The sequence below is a fragment of the Apis laboriosa genome, unplaced genomic scaffold, assembly GCF_014066325.1.
Source record: "Apis laboriosa isolate Shangri-la unplaced genomic scaffold, ASM1406632v1 scaffold170_cov151, whole genome shotgun sequence".
Lineage (NCBI taxonomy): Eukaryota > Metazoa > Arthropoda > Insecta > Hymenoptera > Apidae > Apis > Apis laboriosa.
Window position 1 is genome coordinate 466,964 of NW_025222134.1, and position 18,398 is coordinate 485,361.

Genomic DNA, 18,398 nt, shown 5'->3' on the forward strand with positions numbered 1-18,398 from the left:
AAATAAATTATCAAAAATAAATTTTATAAAATAAAATAAATAAATATAATTATAATATAATATAATAATATAAATATAATATATAATTTTTTACAACTTTTTAATATTATTTCATAATTTATAATTTTCCTATATACTGAAAAGTATAGAGCTATAATATTTAACACATAACATGCAATAACATAACCTTTGTATCACCAAAACAAATATATAATGCGACCGCAAAAATTTCGACTTCCATGTAATATAGAAAGGTAATTGCATGAAAAAAATATTTTTTTAATATATATAAAATTCTTAAATTTAATAACAATTTGATTGATTTGTAAATATATCAATCAGCAATAACAATTAATGTTATACTTTTTCTTAATATTTTAATTGTTATATAGTTTTAAAAAAAATAATATATTTTTTTTTAAAATGTTAATAAAAATTTTCAATAATATTTTTAGTTTTATACACACGGATAAAAAAGTAGTGATTGTATCTGTGTTTGGAAAATCACAATATTATGCAAAAGGATGTAAAACCAATATGCTCAGTTCCATTCTACAAGTGAGCCTCCTAGATGAACCAGAAGTGGATAAAGAATCATTTGTAAGAAATAATATATTCAAAAATATATTAAAATTTCTAAAATAAATTAAATATAAGAATAATATAAATTATATTATTTCTAGTGTGAGATTGAAGGATATTATGATTCTAAAGATAGAACTATATATTTACATTTAAGAGGATTATTAGATACTCATACTCTTTTAATGGAATACGATAAATTTATAGAACAACAAGACTGTAAAGATTTTCTTAGTATATGGGCACATATGAGAGACAAATATGCAAGAGCATTACTTGTTTTGTTTCATATATCACATGTTATTATTCTTACTCATCCAACTCATACATTTGATTATAGTTATGTACACTTATTCCGAGCTATGGATATTGTAAGGTATATATTTATTTTTAAAAACATATTATTCTATGATTTCATAAATAAAATTTTTTATCAATTTTCAGACAAAAAGTTTCACCACAACTTTCTGATGTCTTAAGTTGTATCTATAGTTTACCTAAAGATTGGATATCAAATGTAAGACCCTGCTCTCCACGAGTTTTATTTTATTTTGAAACTTGCCCTGCAGTATTTCAAGATCCTACTAGTGGAGCTAATATTAAAAAATTAGAACATTCTTTGGAAGATCAAATATATCAAGTATTGAGAAAAAACCGTATAGTGACTAATATTAGGTATTAAAATCTAGAATACAAAATTTTAAAATTGTTTAATTTGATATAAAAAATATGTAAATTAATTTTTAGTTCAAATTCATTGTTTGCAATTCCTGCAAACCAAGAATTTGTTTATGTACATACGGGTACAACTGAGTCCAAAGATATTTTGGGTTATATGGCGAGAAAACTCATACAAAGTTGCAAAGTTAGTTCTGGAGGAAGTACTTCTAGAAGTTTAGCGAGTCAAGATTCCAATATTCAAATAGATAATACAGATACTGGTGTGTAAATCATTAAATGAAAACTATTATTTATATGTATGTGTGTGTGTGTGTGTTTGTGTGTGTATCAAAATAATAATAACTTATATCTTTGTAGAAATTCGTTCCTTTAGATCATTTCTACAACAGCACATAAACTTAGCTTTTGCGAGAGGTTTCGACGATAATGTTGGAAGACATTCTATACCTGCCTATTTTGAGGTAAGATTCACAATAAAAAAAAAATTAATATTTAATTAACTAATAATCTAATTTCCTTAATTAGATACCTAATGTCACAATATTCTGCGAAGTAGCGAATAAAATATATGATTATTTCATTTATGGAACAGATAAAGAATTACTAACTTTGCATAGCTTATTAGATACTGATGTAAAATTCAGTAAAAGCAGATGTAGTAAAGTACTTCCACGAGCTCTTCAGACTTATCAAGAAAATCTACCTCAACATTATACAAGGTATAAATTGAAATTAATTGAGATTTTCTACAAAAAATTTACATAAAATAATTCTATCGATATTTACATCAGAACATATCATGAGACAAAACTAGCTCATGCAATGGCAGTTTTTGAGATGCATGCAAGAGGTCCTCTATTTGAAGAATTCAGTGAAAAGTTACAGACTGAATGCGAAAAACATTGGAGATCTGGTAGGCAGATGTGTGAGGTATTGTCTTTGACAGGGAATCCTTGTACGAATCCAATACATAGAGGTGGAAGTGAAGGTGCTGGTGGAGGGGAACAGGCAGAACAAAGAGATAACGATAAGTATGTATTATTTGAAAAGTATTATTTTTCATTACACCTAATTTTATATGACATTTTTTTACTTTATAGTGATTTACCAATCAGAGAACATTGCAGTGGCGTTCGATATATTTGTGCTTGTAATTGTGGTCGGTGTCAAGGTTCAAGAGAAGATCCATTTAGTTTAAGACAAGCCAATTATGATTACTTTCAAATATTAGCCAAACAATGTGGCTGTGCACAATTGGAGAACATACAATTTCCAGTTTTCCAACCAAGCACACATAATTATAGGTAAAATATTATTTTTTATATTTTTAAAAATTAGAGTAATAGTTTTTAATTTTAAAAAATCTTTATTACAGACCAGCACAATTGTTTTCTACTAAACGAAAAGATTCTTTTAGTCATGGAGAGTCGTCTCAAGGAAATACTCAGGCTTGTAGCTTAGGAGTTAATACTTTAAATGGTACTTTTATTATCATTGTATTATCTTTTAAATTTGAGAGGATTTTTTTTATATTTTTTCAGATGATATTCGAACACCATATGGAAGTGGAGGTCAGTCACCTCCAACAAGCGAAACTAACGAAGATGTTCCTAAACTTAGTAGTAAAACTAGCTTAACACCTAGCGATGCGCATAAAGTTGTTATAGAAGTATCGGATAGTGATGCAGAAAATGCAAAAGGTAATTTTAACATAAGATTAATTATAATATCGTATGTTGAAAATAAATTTCAAATTTTAAATTTTGTAGAGAAATCTTTGGTCAGGCAACCTTCAACAACGGAATATCTACCAGGAATGTTACATACAGAATCACCAGCTGGTTTATTGCCACAATTTTCCAGTTGGTCTTTAGTTTGTCTTGGTCCAAGTAGTTTATATTCTCACAATTTGGGTTTACAACATCAAGCTGGTGTTTTATCTACTTCTGCCTTTCTTTTACCTTGGGATGTTACAGTAAGGTAATTAAATTTAAAACAAATTACTTATTTATCAAAGTTTTAATTACTTATTTATTAAATTTTTTCTTATAGATTAGAACATCAGAAAGAGAGAGGTTCTTTGTGGCCGACTATAAGTGATCATGGATCTCATGGCTATTGTCCCAGAGGAAAGAATTTTCAGAATATGAATACTATACGTAGTCGAAAATCAAAGGGTGGAAAAGAATTTGTAGTGAAAATATTTGTAGGAGTAGAATACGAATGTCCGCGAGGACATAGGTTCATGGCATCCGCGCCAGATAAGGTTTTGAAAGCTACCGGAAATGGAATTGTAAAAGATAGTGGAAATAAAGTTACATCCAGTACTGCGGATATGCCACTTTATTTTCCATGTCCTTGCAGGTATGTGAACATTAAAAATTTAATGCATGAATATTTAAAAATAAAATTAATATGGAATTAAATTTTATTTTAGACAAACAAAACCTTTAATTGCTCAATTAATGAGAATTCATGTAGTAACACCAAAAGCACCTGTTCATGTTACATTAAATCCTAGAGTACAACCTGGACCCCCACCTTGTCCAATTTTTATTACTGGTTGTGACGAACCAATAAAATTGTCGCAAAGTGCCTACTGGGTCTTAAGATTACCGTATCCTTTTAAAATTAATATTTATATAATTTGCTATACTTATGAATATTTGAAAAATAAAAATTATAAATATTTGAATTTAAAAATTTCTTTTGAAATCAAAATTTGAAATATTAAATTTATAATACAATTTGTAAAAAAAATCGATATTAAAAATTCTTAATAAAAATTTAGATATGTATATATGGATGAGAAGGGACCATATTTAGCGCCAAAAGAACCCGTTCCAACATCACATGGAAGATTATTAGCGGGAATGTACGGAATTAGCGAAGTACTTCCAGAAAAGAAATAAAACAGTATTCAATTTTTTATTAAAAAACAATTTATATGTAAATTATATCTTGTAAATATATAAAAATGAAAAAAATGCATATTATTTATAATTTTCAACCCCAATTTAAACGATAAAATTTAGAATTTTTTTTTGTATATATATTCAATTTTTTTAAAATAATATGAATTGTGAGAATAAAATAGTAATTAATTTGAAAATAATCATTAAAATGAACAAAGATAGTTCATAAATGATTTAATTTCTATAACTATTTGTCACATATAATATATATGTAGAAAATTTATACATAAAAATATATATTTTAATTTATCAAAATGCTTTATATTTTTGAAAATTATAAAAAATTAATTCATTATTTCTTCTCTTTTGTCTGATAATACTAATAATAATCAAATTTTAAAGTTAGTTACGCATATTTACAAAATATGCATACTATTTTATGCACACAAGTTATTTATTAAATTATTAAAATTTATATTTCTTATTTATTAAGAAATAATATAACATACTTGGAAATTCTTCTACCATACACTTTGAACATTATTTTCTAACACAAATTTTTAAAAAATGTTATTTTTGGATAAATGTAAAAACACATTCGCGCTGTCGAATTTATGACGCAGCTAATCTACGCAAGTGGTCATTAACTGAAAAGCATTCTGATTGGTTCATTTAAAAAACTGCCCAAGATATAACGAAAAGAAGACTTCTGATAGGTACGTTTCAATTATATTCTACAAAAAATTTAAATCATTTAAACTTATATTTATTTTATGAAATTTATTATTAGAATTAAAAGATTTAATATAAATTTGTAAAAAAATTATTTAAATTATTATAATAAATTAAAATAAATTTATTATTCTTCATATTAAAACAAGATTGATAAAAATTTGAAAAATTTAAAATAAAATTTCTCTTTCGAATTTTTCCGCCATTGCGTTATAGTGCTATGACCGTTATGAAATGCTATTGTGTGTGAGACAAAATAAACACTTGTCACCAAATTTTATCTGTGAAATGGTTATTTTTGTTCATCTACTAATAATATAAAGTTTATGATATCATTAATAAAATTTTGTATGTTATAAAAACATCTTATTGTCATTGACCAGTGAAAGTGATTTTACAAATAACTTTCTTTTAATATAAGATTTAATTTTTTTTACAACGTATTATAAAAAAATTAATTATGCAGTCTTATTAAATTTTTACTTATTAATCATTCAATTCATCATTAAATTATTTAACATTTAAAAGGTGATTTTTTTAACTTCTATTTTAAATAATTTAAATTTGATTTCATTCAAGGTAATTAAATAAATAATATAAATCATTTTATTTTTTTATTATATTTTTAGAAAAGTGTGATATAAAATGGCACAGACACAATATTTATTAATTTATTGCATTATATCATTATTTTATCAAAGTGGTTATGCCTCAATATTCGGATGGTTTTGGAATAAAGGTTCAGATGAAACTACTATGGTAGCTGATGGTATTCCATTACTTTCAATACCATATGAATCTATGACTGAGGATGAAAAATTCCTTCAGGAAGCTGCAAAATTTACAGAGATTCAAGTATCATCACCTTTAGAAACTTGCCAACACAAAGTCATTATGAAAATAAAAACCTCATGTTCTGAAATGACAGAAGAACAACTTGCCAAATTGAGTGTTAATCTTTTAAATTGTCAATCTGCAGTAGAAGGCAGAAAAATATTTCCATGTACTGATGAAATGGTAAAATTTAATTATTTTTTTTGTAATAAATTTCCAGGTTTTTATATTAATTATATACACATTTCAAACACATTTTTATATATTATAAATTTTAAAAATTCCAACTGTTTTATAATTTAAAATTTTAACTTTTATAAATTTTTATTTTATTAATTTTTAATACATTGTACTAAACAAAAGATTAAACTTTAAATGATATCAAACATCTAAATATACACTATGCTTTAATGCATTGTATATGAAATAACATGTGGAAGGGTAGTTGAAGCATGTTCAGACCTGCAACTTCCCCCACTTATAGCATATAGGCCACCACTGAGATTTCTAGTTTAGTCTCATAATATAAAATATCTTCTCAAGAATATGAATTGATTAATTGATTATTATATATTTTAAAAAAATTAATATTTCATCAAAAGATTTTTTAATATAAAAATTTAAAATAATAAAAAATATTAAAGAAATATTTATTTTGTGAAAAATTATAAAATGAGTGTATTTATATTTTTTATAGTCTCTAAAACAATGTACCACAGATATGGACGCAGATATGTGGAATGCATATCATTTAATGAGTAATAGAGCTAGAGCAGTTTGTTATGCAGCACGTAGTGCTCAATTCCGTGCTCTTTCAGAATTAACTGTGAACAAATTAATGCAAACTGCTCATACACAAATCAAAACATTGAGTTCTTTGAAAGTAAGTATCTAAAATGAATTATATTATTTTCATTATTTTATTATATTATTTTATTATTTAATATTTTGCTATTGTTTTATATATTAATTCAGGAAAGTCAGGATCGTTTAGAAGAACAAACTGTAGAAGCTTTAGAATCATTGTCAAAAGGCAATAAAGCATTATTAGAACAACAAAAATATTTAAAAGACGCACAAGCATCGGCTCATAATCTTGTGACAACAAATCTAAGAGAATTGAATAACGAAAAAGCTTTGATTCGATCTGGTCACGCACAACTTGCAACAATGGCCAATGATATTAGAAAAAAATTAGGTAATTAATTTAACAAATGGAGGTAAAAAATATTTGTGATTATTGATTATTTTATTAACTGAATTTTTTAGAGGAAGCAAATAAAAATTTAGAGGAACAAGCTATCGAACGTAGTCAAAATCATAAGGAAATACTTGAGGATTTAATGAATATTCAAGAACAAGCACACTTGATTTGGGATAAAATAGAATCTAGCACAAATCGAATTTTTACACAACATGAAGAAGTACTTGTCCAATATGAACAAACTTTGCAAAAATTAAGTCAAATTAATAATACTATTCAATATATTTGGGATATAACAAACAATATGCGTGCAGAAATGGATCAAAAACTTAATTGGTTAACTAAATATATAGGCGACAGTGGTAATACTTTTTTTCAATTATAAATTGAAAAAAATATATGATATAATATTGATAATAAGGAAACTAAATAATTTTCTTAATTTTCAGGAGAACAAATGCATCGAATATATCGTGTAGGTTTACACATTATTTATTTATTATTTGCTATGGTGATTGCTGCATTTCTTCATGCACCATTGCTAACTAGAATCACTATTATGGGGATTGTACCATTAAATTTGTTATCTTTCTTAAAACATGGCATGGATGCTTGTTTGGATTTTGTATCAATGAGTGTATTGATATTCTTAATTACGATGAGTATGTATCATATAGAAAAAATATGTATAAATTTATTGAATATTTTAAAGTCTTATTATTTTTAATTTTTAGTGCACTTTATGATGGTTGGAATTCAACGTATATGTGGTCCAAAAAATATAAAAAGATCAGAATCAAATCAAATCATTAATCAAAATGGTCATGTAAATGGTATAACACGCGAATATGTTTCTTCTTACTCTAATCTCCAATCATCATATACTCCTTCAATATCTTTCTACACAAATCTAAAAAAAAATACTTGGAAATTTTACATTTTTGTGTGCTACCAAATAAATCGCTGTATTGGTAAGTTAAAAAAATTATTTATAATATAATTTTCTTGTATAATAATTAAAATTAATTATAATTTTCAGAGAAATTTAGTTCGTTGGTGCAGGCAGTAGCTTCATGGAGCAAACCAAGTTTTGTACAAAGCGAGGAATTATCTTGTTCGTATATATCTTCGAGAAAAAATCGAGAAGATCTTATTCACAATTATGAACAAGAATATCCAAGTATGTCTGAAGATGTCACTGAAGATTATGAAAATTCGAATTTGATAGACGAAAGAAATAGAAGCGTTGATGATTACGAAAATTTAATCGATGCTAATGATCTTAGACAAAGATTAAGAAAATTAGAAAGTCTTACAAACAGATCTTCTTATTCTCATCAACAGTCGCCTTCCAGAAGGTATGTGAATTTTAATATATATAATAATATATAATGTATAATAATAATTGATTTTATTAAAGAATTCAATAATTATTTTCTTATTTTGTTTTAGTGTTACTCCATCATATACTTCAAGAATATGTAATGCTATAACAAGAAGTGGCAAAAGATGTCGATTACGTGCAATAAATGGACAAATGTATTGTAATAGACATTCTCTTGGAAGCTCAATTATGGGTGATTGAAAAATTTTTTAATAATTATAAAATAAAATAACAAGAAAAGAATTTATTTTAGTATGTGATAGTCAAAATATTTAATTTTATATAGTGGTGGTGGATATTTACAAATTTATTTTATATATTTAAAAATTGTGTGATAAATATTTAAAAATTTATCTTATATATTTAAAAATTGTGTGATAGATATTTAAAAATTTATCTTTTATATATATCTCATTATATTTTACAAGAAACTAATTCCATAAGAAAGAAAATTATAAGTTCATTTTAATGATTTCATCTCTTAAAAACATTTACGAGTGAAAAAAATTTGTATATTACAGATTTCTCACTCTATATACGAAATTTTATTTTTTAAATTTCTTAGATAAAATCTAAAAATTCTAAATCTTTTCCTTTCTTGTAATTAGAAATATTTTTCTATTAAAAATTAATCTGATTTCAAACAAAGCACAATATTGTTACATAATTAAGTTAAAAAGTTAAGAAATTGTTCTATCAATTATAAGTCTTGAATTCTATAAATGACTTATATGGTGCCTTTAAAATATTTATGGCTTTTGCTCTCTAACAAATATTGTAATTTGTATAAAGTAGATAATATTGTATATATTTGAATTTTGTAATTAGTACTTATTTTAAAGTAAAGACTCAATAAGAATTGTATAATAAAGATAATTATTAATATGTGATGTATTTTCCAATATATTTTGTATTCGTTATCACAGATTGTTAAGAAAAACATATATTTTGTAAGTTCATAATACTTAATTGTAATTTATTTTTGTAAATCCTCGCATTACGATTATTAATAACAATAAAAATATTACAACCTATTTGTAATTTTATTTAAAATTGTTAACAAATATAATTAAATTAAAATGTTTTATAAATAATAAAGAAAAATCAAAATAATTTTTTTAATTACAAACCGCCATATTATATTGTGTGCAAACTGTATTGCTTGTTAGTTCCAAAAATTTCAAACTTTTATCAAAACCAATCCCGGTTATTAAATTATGCAAATTACAGTAATTTGTACCATAATCAAATACTCTAAACCATTCATTTGATGTGGATTCTCCCTAGTAGTAAAAAAATAATGAAGTTTAATAAGAAATTATTATTTACTCATTATTTAAAAAATTAAACATACCGTTGCTATACAAGTTTTGTTAATTTGTTCGAAATCAATTTTCATCGTTTCCGTAGTTCTTAAATTTGAAGCAAGATGTGTAGCTCTAATTATATTACTTTCATTTGGATTTGGTTCTTTAAGCTAGAGAATGAAAATTAAATAATTAAAAAAATCTTTAAAAGTAAAGTATTAAATAAAATTATTAATTTAAAAAAATATTAAATATATTAAAAAGAAACTAAAATTATTCAAAATTTTCATAAATTAGAATTGCTTTTCTTACCGTATACAGACATTTACTACCACGTGGTCCACAATTCATGCAGGATGACCAATTAAGTATTTGAGATCGAAATTTCTGCATGACATATATGCAAGGATCTTCAAACTTCCTATTATAAAAAAGAAAATAAATTACAATACATATTTTTTTAATATAAAAAATAATAAAAAGTTATTAGAAAATAGTAAAGAAATTCTCACGATTGTCTATGGAAATAAGGATAAGATATATTTAATTCCAAATTAACTGTTTTATTCATGAAAATTTATTATCGTCTTTTGGCAGCATGGAAGTTCAAAGGGGAGAACCGAAATAACACAAGCGACGTTCTCATATGCTTGAAAAGTGTGGCTCGTATATTTTTCAAGCGGTGTCGTCTAGCCAAAGAAAAATATACGAGTTTCACTATTGCTGGTCAATACATATTGAATTTCTTTATGCACAAAATTGTTGCAAAATAGATCTTATCTTAAAATATTTTTCCTAAGTTTTTAAGAATATAAATGATAAAATATTAATCAATCATAAAAATTAATCAAAATGAAGAAAAAGTTCATAAAAAATAAAATAAAATAAAATAACTTTATATATCACAATAAGATTTCAAATAGAAATTATTAATAGTGAATATGAATATGAATATATGAATAATAAAAATCAAAATACCATTTTATAATGCAAGAAGCATGCATAGGATAAGGGAACACCAGAAAAATCCAAATAATACATATGAAGAATATCAGGAGCGCACAAATGGAATAGATAAATAATTTACATTTTGAAAACTTAGTACATTCATCCTTAACTATTACTGGTGGTGAATCATCTTGTTCTTCGAATTTGACCTTTCTTAAACCTTAAATTTCAATATTAATGGAGATGCAAAAAAAATATCTGAAGAACATTATGAAAAAGAAATGTTGTGAAAATAAAATTGTGAAAATAATATAAAATATATTATAAAAAAGATATATCTCTGAAATAAATTGTAAAAAAGAAATATTATGAAGTAATTGTAGAGAACCATTCTGTTTTTTCGTCGTGGAGATATTTTGCGAATTCATAAACTTATGTCTATCGACATGTGTATAAGGTGGTGGTCGTTTCGACATTGACCTGAGCTCCATGTATACTCTTTATACGGCGTTCCAACCTGACACTTCTCTTCGATCTGACTTTATAAATCGATCATCTTTCAACAGAACAGAGAAAAACAATGGACTGATGGTCTCTGAAATCTGTTAAGAAAAATGATAATATACGACTGTCCGTTCTTTTAATATTACCATAACTTTATTTCTATAAATATGATATTGGGTTGTTCGGAAAGTAATTTCGTTTTTCACACGTTTTTGTCATGAAAAAAAAAACAAAATTATTTTCCGAATAACCCAATATTATAGATATGAATTTTAATTTAAATATTGTATATTATATATTATATATTTATTTATATATTATATATATTATATATTTATATATATTATATATAAATATAAACTTTAATTTAAATATTAATTTTAATATTAAGAGTATTTCTTTTATAGTTCTTCGTAAAAAATAATAATTTTATTATTATGATCATAAAAATGAAAAAAAAAACATATAATTAAAAATTATTAATATATTATATAATAATTTATATAATATAAATTATTAATATTATATTTTATTTAAAAAATTAAAAAGATCGATCAAGTAATCTGCATATCGTTCACGTTTTTGAAAAAACTTAACTTCTTAACGATCGAATTATTCTTTTCGATTCTTTTTATCATATTTATTCGATATCCCTGATAAATATTATCTGAATATTATCAAAAACCATGAATGAATTCAATCCAATTACTTCCTTTTCTTTCCCTGTTCAATTTTGTTTAATAACCAACCTTGCAACGAATTTATATAATCAAAAGTATTTTTTTATAAAATTTAACCAATAAATTTAATAAATTTTAACCAATATTTATTTATAAGTATAATACAATAAAATATCATTCCATTTGTTAAAAGAGAAATTGAATAATTAAAACATTTTTATTTTTATTATTTAATTATATTAATTCTTTTTATGTTCAAATATTTTATTTTACCTTAAAGTTTTTCTTGAGAATGTAAAAAAAAAAAAAATAATATTTAGAGCGACATCTGACAATATGACATGCTTTGATGTTTCCTAATACCAGTATATATTCATTTCTTTGAATCGAATATTGTCAAAGAATCTCATCAATTCAAGATTATTTTGATTTTTAAATGAAGTTTGATATGTTGCAAGGTGAAGAAACTTGTCTGTACGAGCCTGAACAACGAAAAATGACAGATCAACGAGGCATGGTGTGACTTATGGTTGATTGTTTGAGAGTATAGAAAAGAAGCAGAAGAAAAGATAAGCGACTTCTGCGAATATGGGTCAGTAGAGAGGAATGAATGCTCACAGTGTTTTCCTGTTTACTGACTTCCACTAACACTGTCCCCATGTGAATGTATTGCAAATTGAACGTCCTTGATAAGTGCTCTTCTATAAAAAAGTCTCCGTATGTGATGACTCTTTTACACTTCTTCTAAAAATCAAATTTATTTCATTATTTATTCCATTATTATCGTTATAATAATGAATAATTAAATTATCTTATTACTTTATAAATCTTCCCATCAAATTTTCTCAAATTTTCTTTCTTCGATACGTCAGCAAAATATAATTTTCAGAAAGCCCTTATAAAAATGTAAAAAGAAGAAAGAAAAAAGGAATAAGCGAGGAGAGTCGTGTGAACCGGATCTTACAGTGGTGGCAGCTGTCGAGGGGACACGTCGACGACTTCTCCCCTCTTAGAAAGCTTGCATAAAAAGAAACTTACTGTGGGTTAGAATATAAGCAAAGTGAAGTGGAAGTATATACCGAGATAAAAATTAATAAAATTTTTTGATCATGATACCTGCAATTAGATTTTGTGTAAATGGATACGATTTTCCTTTGATGATTATTAATGAAGGAAAATTGAAAGATAGAAAGATAAGAAAAAAAAAAATTCTTACTTTCTTACCGGTTCTCCCGAGAAATGTATAATTCGAACCGCCTGTCGGCAACTAATTTCCTGTTTCGAGGGCGGGACTATGAAAGTTGAAACGGCTCAAAGATCTGACCGACTATATTCATTAGATATATATAAAATTGAAATCTATTATATATATAGTCATTATATAATATAATATAATAATATAATATAATATAGTCATTAAAAAATCTATTATTAAAAAAAGAACTCAGGAAGTATTCAAATTTTTGTTACACAATGAGTTTCTCAATTAAATAATTCTAAAAAAAAAAAATTAAAAAACTTCTTTGTCCATTTTGATTAATTCGAGTTCGTTTCAGTAAAACCAACTTTTTTTAAAGGAAACAGCTGTCCAACAAAAGTAACAACCTTTTTGAGAGATAGTGGATAATGGATCTACTTCTCTATCAAAACCGGAGGATTCATTTTGTCACCTCTTCGATTCCCCAGACGCTCTGACATTAACATCTGCACAGAAAAGATTTCAAAGCTTCATCCAATACTGAAAGCAACTCACGAATATCATCTTCAAAGCACTTCACACTTTTTTCTTCAATTTAAATTTGTCAGCATATCTTAACCCAAAATAAGAAACGTCATTTCTAAAGTTAATCTTAGACTTTTTTTTTTATAAAAAGAGAAAAATTATTTCTTTTTTAATATAATTTTTAATATAAGTAAACATATCTAAAAAATAAAAAATAAAAGAGATAGAAAAGTTGAAGATCAAAATTAAGATTACGAGTAATGTTTCTTATTTTACTTAAGAAAATTTCATAAATCGATCAAAGAGATATTTCTGATAGTAAAACGATAAATAAAAAGGAAGAGGAATTAATTCCATGGATACCTTATCGATGTCTTCTTTTCATCGAGTCGCGGACCAACCCTATTTTCGACTCGACTCTCCACTATTTGCGCATATAAATATTTTACGAGGGCCAGGAAAAAAACTCTATTTTTGTGCGAGCAAACCCTATCGCCATCGTTCATAAGGAGAGATTTACGACGAACGGAAGGTGATTATTATCTTCAGTCAGCTACCTCCTTCTCGACAATGAAATGTATTTTCATCATTTAAAAACAATTTCTTCCAATATTTTTCAACCTACAATATTTTACAGAATTTATATTTCTTAAAATAGAAATTATATATAAAATAAAATTAACTTTTCTATATCGAAAGATGAAGAAACGTATAAATGGACTCATTATAGCATTGAAAAAATTAGAAATATCTATTCTTCTGAAAATAAAATACAATTAATCGTTAAGAAGAAATTAAAGAACGGTGTTGGTGTGGTAACATGTTTCAAATCTCGAAGGCAATAATTCTTTTTAATAGTAGGGTAAATGAATCACAAAACAGTAAAAATAGCAGAAACGCGTCGAATTATATTGCACCAAAGTGTAGCAAATAAATGTCCTCACGAATTAAGAACCGCTACAAGCGTTCAAACCTCTATAATAGCAATTTACGCGCTGTTCCTTCATTTTTCAAGTGATACACCACGATACAGCGTCTCTCAATGATGATTTCATTCAATAATTGATTTTTTTTATTTAACGAGCTATCATCTAATTTATCATATTTCTAAATTCTTTAAACGACTAAAAAATATTTAAAAAATCTTTACAAGAATTCTCAAACAAGAATATTAAATGCTCGCATTCTATAATTATTATTAAAAAAAACCAATCAAATAATAATTAACTATAAACCAATGAAATTGAAATAATATATTAATTCAAATTTTTCCTTATTTTCATAAATTGTCAAATTGTCATTATTGAAAAAATTATAAGAAAATTATGAATAAATTTTTTTATAAAATATTTAAAGCTTGAGAAACACTGGAGTTCCAGTGCATCTCGTCTGTTGTCAATGTTCCGGGGTTCCTGGAAGGAATTACAGGATTTATGCCTAGTCGAAAGTATCCCCGCTAATTACCTTAGGGACGAAGATTTATGGAATTTTTCATGGCAAACCGCGAAGAAATAATTAAAATAGATCGGAACGTGGAAACAGTAAATTGTAAGGGCCGCCGCCCCCACCAATGGATGGAATTTACTCAGGCGATGCCACGGAATCACGGATCTCACAATACCGGTGCGGTACAGGCGCCAAGTAAAACTCGTTCGTTTTCGTACAGAGCAAAAAGACACCAGGAATTATTCCGGTGAAGTATATAGTGCCGTGTAAACACATTTGCAAAAGCAAATGGAAGCTCCTTCGCGGTTTGCCGTTTATTTCAGAACAGTGGAAAGATTTCTGATAGGGAAAATGATTGATCTAGTTGAAACCTGAAAAAGAAAGAAAAAATAATTCGTTTAGAAAAAAATTATTATTAATAAATACTAGAAAAAATGCATATTATCTTCAATCTTAAAATCTAACATTATTCAAAAACATAAATCTGTAACAACCAATTGTTTCACTTTTTTAATTAGAATCGAGGTCGTCACGGGTTTGAATAAGATAAATTAAGAAGGAACGGGGCATGAGAACCCAAATAATTTACGATTGGTGTCGCGAGGGCGTTAGACACCCCTTAGGAATTCTATGGGCTACTCTTACCGGAAGCACGGTGTGAAACCGAAGGCGTCTGCGCCTTGATGCTGCCATTCGAAAAGCGCCGCCCCTCTGCGACTGCATGTCGTCGGTTTAATGAAAAGAAAGTGGAAAAGGGCAACTCTGATGTCGGTTTCCTCATTGAAACGAAAAGGGTGGGTTATCTTCCCTTTCTATTGGTTGAATGTTATGGTGTTTTATGCAATATCCAAAATGGAAACTCCATTCCTAGAATGGTTACGATCTAATTTAAAGATTAAAAGAAAAAATTAAAATCAATCCCATCAAAGAAGCCGCTTTTAGTTATGAAAAAAAGAAAAAAAGGAATAACATGGATTCTAAAAGCATTACATAAAAAATGGTTTCCCCTGGCCAAAGTAGGATAACCTATTATGCAAGTCAAAGGGGTTGGTCTTTCAGAACCATGGCTCCTTTTTATTTGGACACCGAAAATGGTCTCCGCGAGGAGTTTTCTCGAGATATAAATTAACAGGCTAGGAAAAACACAGAGCGAGAGTCATTCAAAACTGATATATGAACACGTGATTCATTAACAGCCACTGATGAAGTATGTGTTAATGAAGAGAATCCTCTTCTTCGTCCTCGTTCCATCATCCCTAGGTTTAAACTATGTTTTCTCTATGAAACCATGTGGTTCGAGCGTTATTTTCGAAAAAGAACGTTAGGGCGATATTAGTTAATCCTTCCAATGTGAACTATTATCATATGCTATTTTCTTTTTAATAACAAAAATATAAAATTTAAATTAGATTCTTTAGATTCTAAAATTATTCTATTTATCTATTTACTTATTTTGTATTCTATTTATTTATTTAATCATTTTTATTATTTAATCAATACTTATTTATATTACATTTTTCATTAGTTTCTTTTTTTTTAAAATAGTCAATAATATTTAATAAAAAAAAAGCAAAAATTGGAAACTAACTTTTATAAAGTATGAAATGAAAGTTTGAATGGTGGGACCATTCATTAAAGCCATTTCTTTATAAATTAGGTTCTAAAGGGTCCTCACAAATTTGTGATAAAGAAGGATCCTTCTTGGAAGGTTCATTGAAGAAATTTTAATGATGTATCCTCATTTCATCTACGAAGAGAAAAAGAGAAAAGATAATATATTAAAATATATTTATATAAAAAAACACTTTTCTAAAAATTCCTCACTATCAAAATTCAAAAAAAAAAATTAGTATTATATATTCTTCTCTAATTTTTAATAGATATTAATAAAAAAAATTACTATTATATAGTAATATATACAACATAAGAATATTATAAAAAATACTGAAAAATATTAAAAATAATGCTAATCTTTTATAAGATAAAAAACAAAATTAATCAAATATTGAAATTAAAACATTTCTAACGATTACTCACTGTTATTCAGGTATTATTCATGAAGAAAGATTAGGAAACATCAGGAATTCGAGGATTTTCTAGTCATCGATGTCAGAAGGTCAAAAACGAGGGGAGACACAGCCGATTATGAAAAGTTTTTGTCACGCTGGCGCCAGCGAGTCGAACGCAACGTACTTTCCTTCCTTCCCGCCAGGCTTTGAATAGCTAAAATCATCCCGCGTGCCAATTTCAAAGCAGCGGCTCCGTCTAACTTCACGGGAAGAAAAGAAAAAAAAAAAAAAAAGAGCGATCGTCTCTTGTTACACATCCGTGACACAGTGCATTTAGCATGGCTGCAGTCGAACACAATAGCCTATGAATGTAACATATTGTTCATTTAAAATCAGATTATTGATTTTTATCTTTTTTTTAGAAATCATTTAGAAGATGAAGAATTAAATATAGAAATCATAGAAAAATATTAAAATCAAAGAAATATAAAAAATAGAAAAAAAATGCTCCAAAAAATAAAATACCTATGTGAAGATAAAATTTTCCTTGAAAATGATGAATACGGATAGAAACAACATCAGATAACAGTTATTTTGATAAAACGAAACAGCTTGTTGTTCCCAAAACATCTTCAGTGCAAATGTCTGTCACACTTACAAACGTTTACATTTCTAATATAAAAAAACAATAACTTAAACACTCTAAATTTTTCATTTTTTTACTATAAAAAAATTGTATTATTTAATATATTAAAGAAGAATGTTAAAGAAAAAATAAAGAGTAATAAAGAGAAAAGATTCATTTTGAAAAAATAGCGCCATTAAAGCTGGGTGGAGCTCATCTCTTACCTGTTCTGTATCTTCCAATCAGAGACTGGAGCATCTATCTTGTTCCACTGTTGGTGAGGATCAAACAAAAGGGGATCCAATACAGTATGGCGTTATTCACCATTTCTTTTAGATCTCTAGTCATTAATATTTAATATTTAGTTATTAATAAAATTGCAATACTTATCAAATTATATTTTTAAACTTATTTATATGTATAAACAAAATTATTATTAATACATTACATGACTAATATCTTAATATCATAAATATTGTTACTTTTAACATTTTTTAATAAATTTGAAAAGTGATTATATGAACTAAAGTAAGTATAAATAATGTGATGTATATTAAATAAATTGAATACAAATAGAATATCTTCCTTTTTTTTCAAGGATCATGTCGATATATCTACAACATCTGTTTAAGTTATTAAATTCATTTTATGTCTATTTATCAATAACTGTATTATAAAATTTATTCTAAGAAATTATTTTTTTTTTCAATTTTTATAAATTATGTTAATTGATAACATGTATAAAATCCGCTGAAATAATAATGATGAATCTATCATCAGTATGATTTCAGTGGTTCGTAACCATGGGGTTTCATGCATAAGAG

At 26.1% G+C, this 18,398-nt stretch overlaps 3 protein-coding genes and 1 long non-coding RNA gene across 4 annotated transcripts; 2 read left to right on the forward strand and 2 right to left on the reverse strand.

Annotated features, from left to right (window-relative positions):
* The first annotated feature begins 64 nt into the window (after positions 1 to 64).
* Positions 65 to 4,232, forward strand: LOC122711459 (protein SMG8). The gene is made up of 15 exons (XM_043930260.1): positions 65 to 254; positions 456 to 600; positions 684 to 958; positions 1,027 to 1,257; positions 1,330 to 1,523; positions 1,621 to 1,724; positions 1,789 to 1,982; positions 2,055 to 2,294; positions 2,364 to 2,567; positions 2,639 to 2,742; positions 2,805 to 2,963; positions 3,033 to 3,243; positions 3,316 to 3,627; positions 3,701 to 3,880; positions 4,055 to 4,232. Exons 1-15 carry the CDS (start codon positions 214 to 216, stop codon positions 4,173 to 4,175), a joined length of 2,715 nt encoding a protein of 904 aa, XP_043786195.1. The 5' UTR covers positions 65 to 213; the 3' UTR covers positions 4,176 to 4,232.
* A 942-nt stretch (positions 4,233 to 5,174) lies between these two features.
* Positions 5,175 to 8,622, forward strand: LOC122711478 (protein brambleberry-like). Its single transcript, XM_043930281.1, has 9 exons — positions 5,175 to 5,438; positions 5,540 to 5,927; positions 6,442 to 6,627; positions 6,720 to 6,942; positions 7,014 to 7,310; positions 7,398 to 7,610; positions 7,683 to 7,919; positions 7,988 to 8,306; positions 8,401 to 8,622. The coding sequence occupies exons 2-9, from the start codon at positions 5,556 to 5,558 to the stop codon at positions 8,531 to 8,533; spliced, it is 1,980 nt and encodes a 659-aa protein (XP_043786216.1). The 5' UTR covers positions 5,175 to 5,438; positions 5,540 to 5,555; the 3' UTR covers positions 8,534 to 8,622.
* A 757-nt stretch (positions 8,623 to 9,379) lies between these two features.
* LOC122711400 lies at positions 9,380 to 11,078 on the reverse strand. Its single transcript, XM_043930151.1, has 5 exons — positions 10,976 to 11,078; positions 10,618 to 10,807; positions 9,952 to 10,060; positions 9,687 to 9,809; positions 9,380 to 9,615 (listed from the first exon to the last, which is right to left on the reverse strand). The coding sequence occupies exons 1-5, from the start codon at positions 11,076 to 11,078 to the stop codon at positions 9,451 to 9,453; spliced, it is 690 nt and encodes a 229-aa protein (XP_043786086.1). The 3' UTR covers positions 9,380 to 9,450.
* Positions 11,079 to 16,412: 5,334 nt separating this feature from the next.
* On the reverse strand, positions 16,413 to 18,043 carry LOC122711401. The gene is made up of 4 exons (XR_006346094.1): positions 17,799 to 18,043; positions 17,475 to 17,621; positions 16,978 to 17,311; positions 16,413 to 16,687 (listed from the first exon to the last, which is right to left on the reverse strand). It is a non-coding gene; the product is annotated as an uncharacterized LOC122711401 (long non-coding RNA).
* Positions 18,044 to 18,398: the final 355 nt, after the last annotated feature.

Coding starts and splice junctions, on each gene's coding strand:
- LOC122711459 (XM_043930260.1), top strand. CDS start 214: ATGCGACCGCAAAAATTTCGACTTCCATGTAATATAGAAAG. Junction 1,524..1,620: donor AATAGATAATACAGATACTG/GTGTGTAAATCA, acceptor ATATCTTTGTAG/AAATTCGTTCCTTTAGATCA. Junction 1,983..2,054: donor CTACCTCAACATTATACAAG/GTATAAATTGAA, acceptor TATTTACATCAG/AACATATCATGAGACAAAAC.
- LOC122711400 (XM_043930151.1), bottom strand. CDS start 11,078: ATGGAGCTCAGGTCAATGTCGAAACGACCACCACCTTATACACATGTC. Junction 9,810..9,951: donor GTAGTAAATGTCTGTATACG/GTAAGAAAAGCA, acceptor TTCATTCTCTAG/CTTAAAGAACCAAATCCAAA. Junction 9,616..9,686: donor ACAAAACTTGTATAGCAACG/GTATGTTTAATT, acceptor TTTTACTACTAG/GGAGAATCCACATCAAATGA.
- LOC122711478 (XM_043930281.1), top strand. CDS start 5,556: ATGGCACAGACACAATATTTATTAATTTATTGCATTATATCATTATTT. Junction 6,628..6,719: donor AAACATTGAGTTCTTTGAAA/GTAAGTATCTAA, acceptor ATATTAATTCAG/GAAAGTCAGGATCGTTTAGA. Junction 8,307..8,400: donor CAACAGTCGCCTTCCAGAAG/GTATGTGAATTT, acceptor ATTTTGTTTTAG/TGTTACTCCATCATATACTT.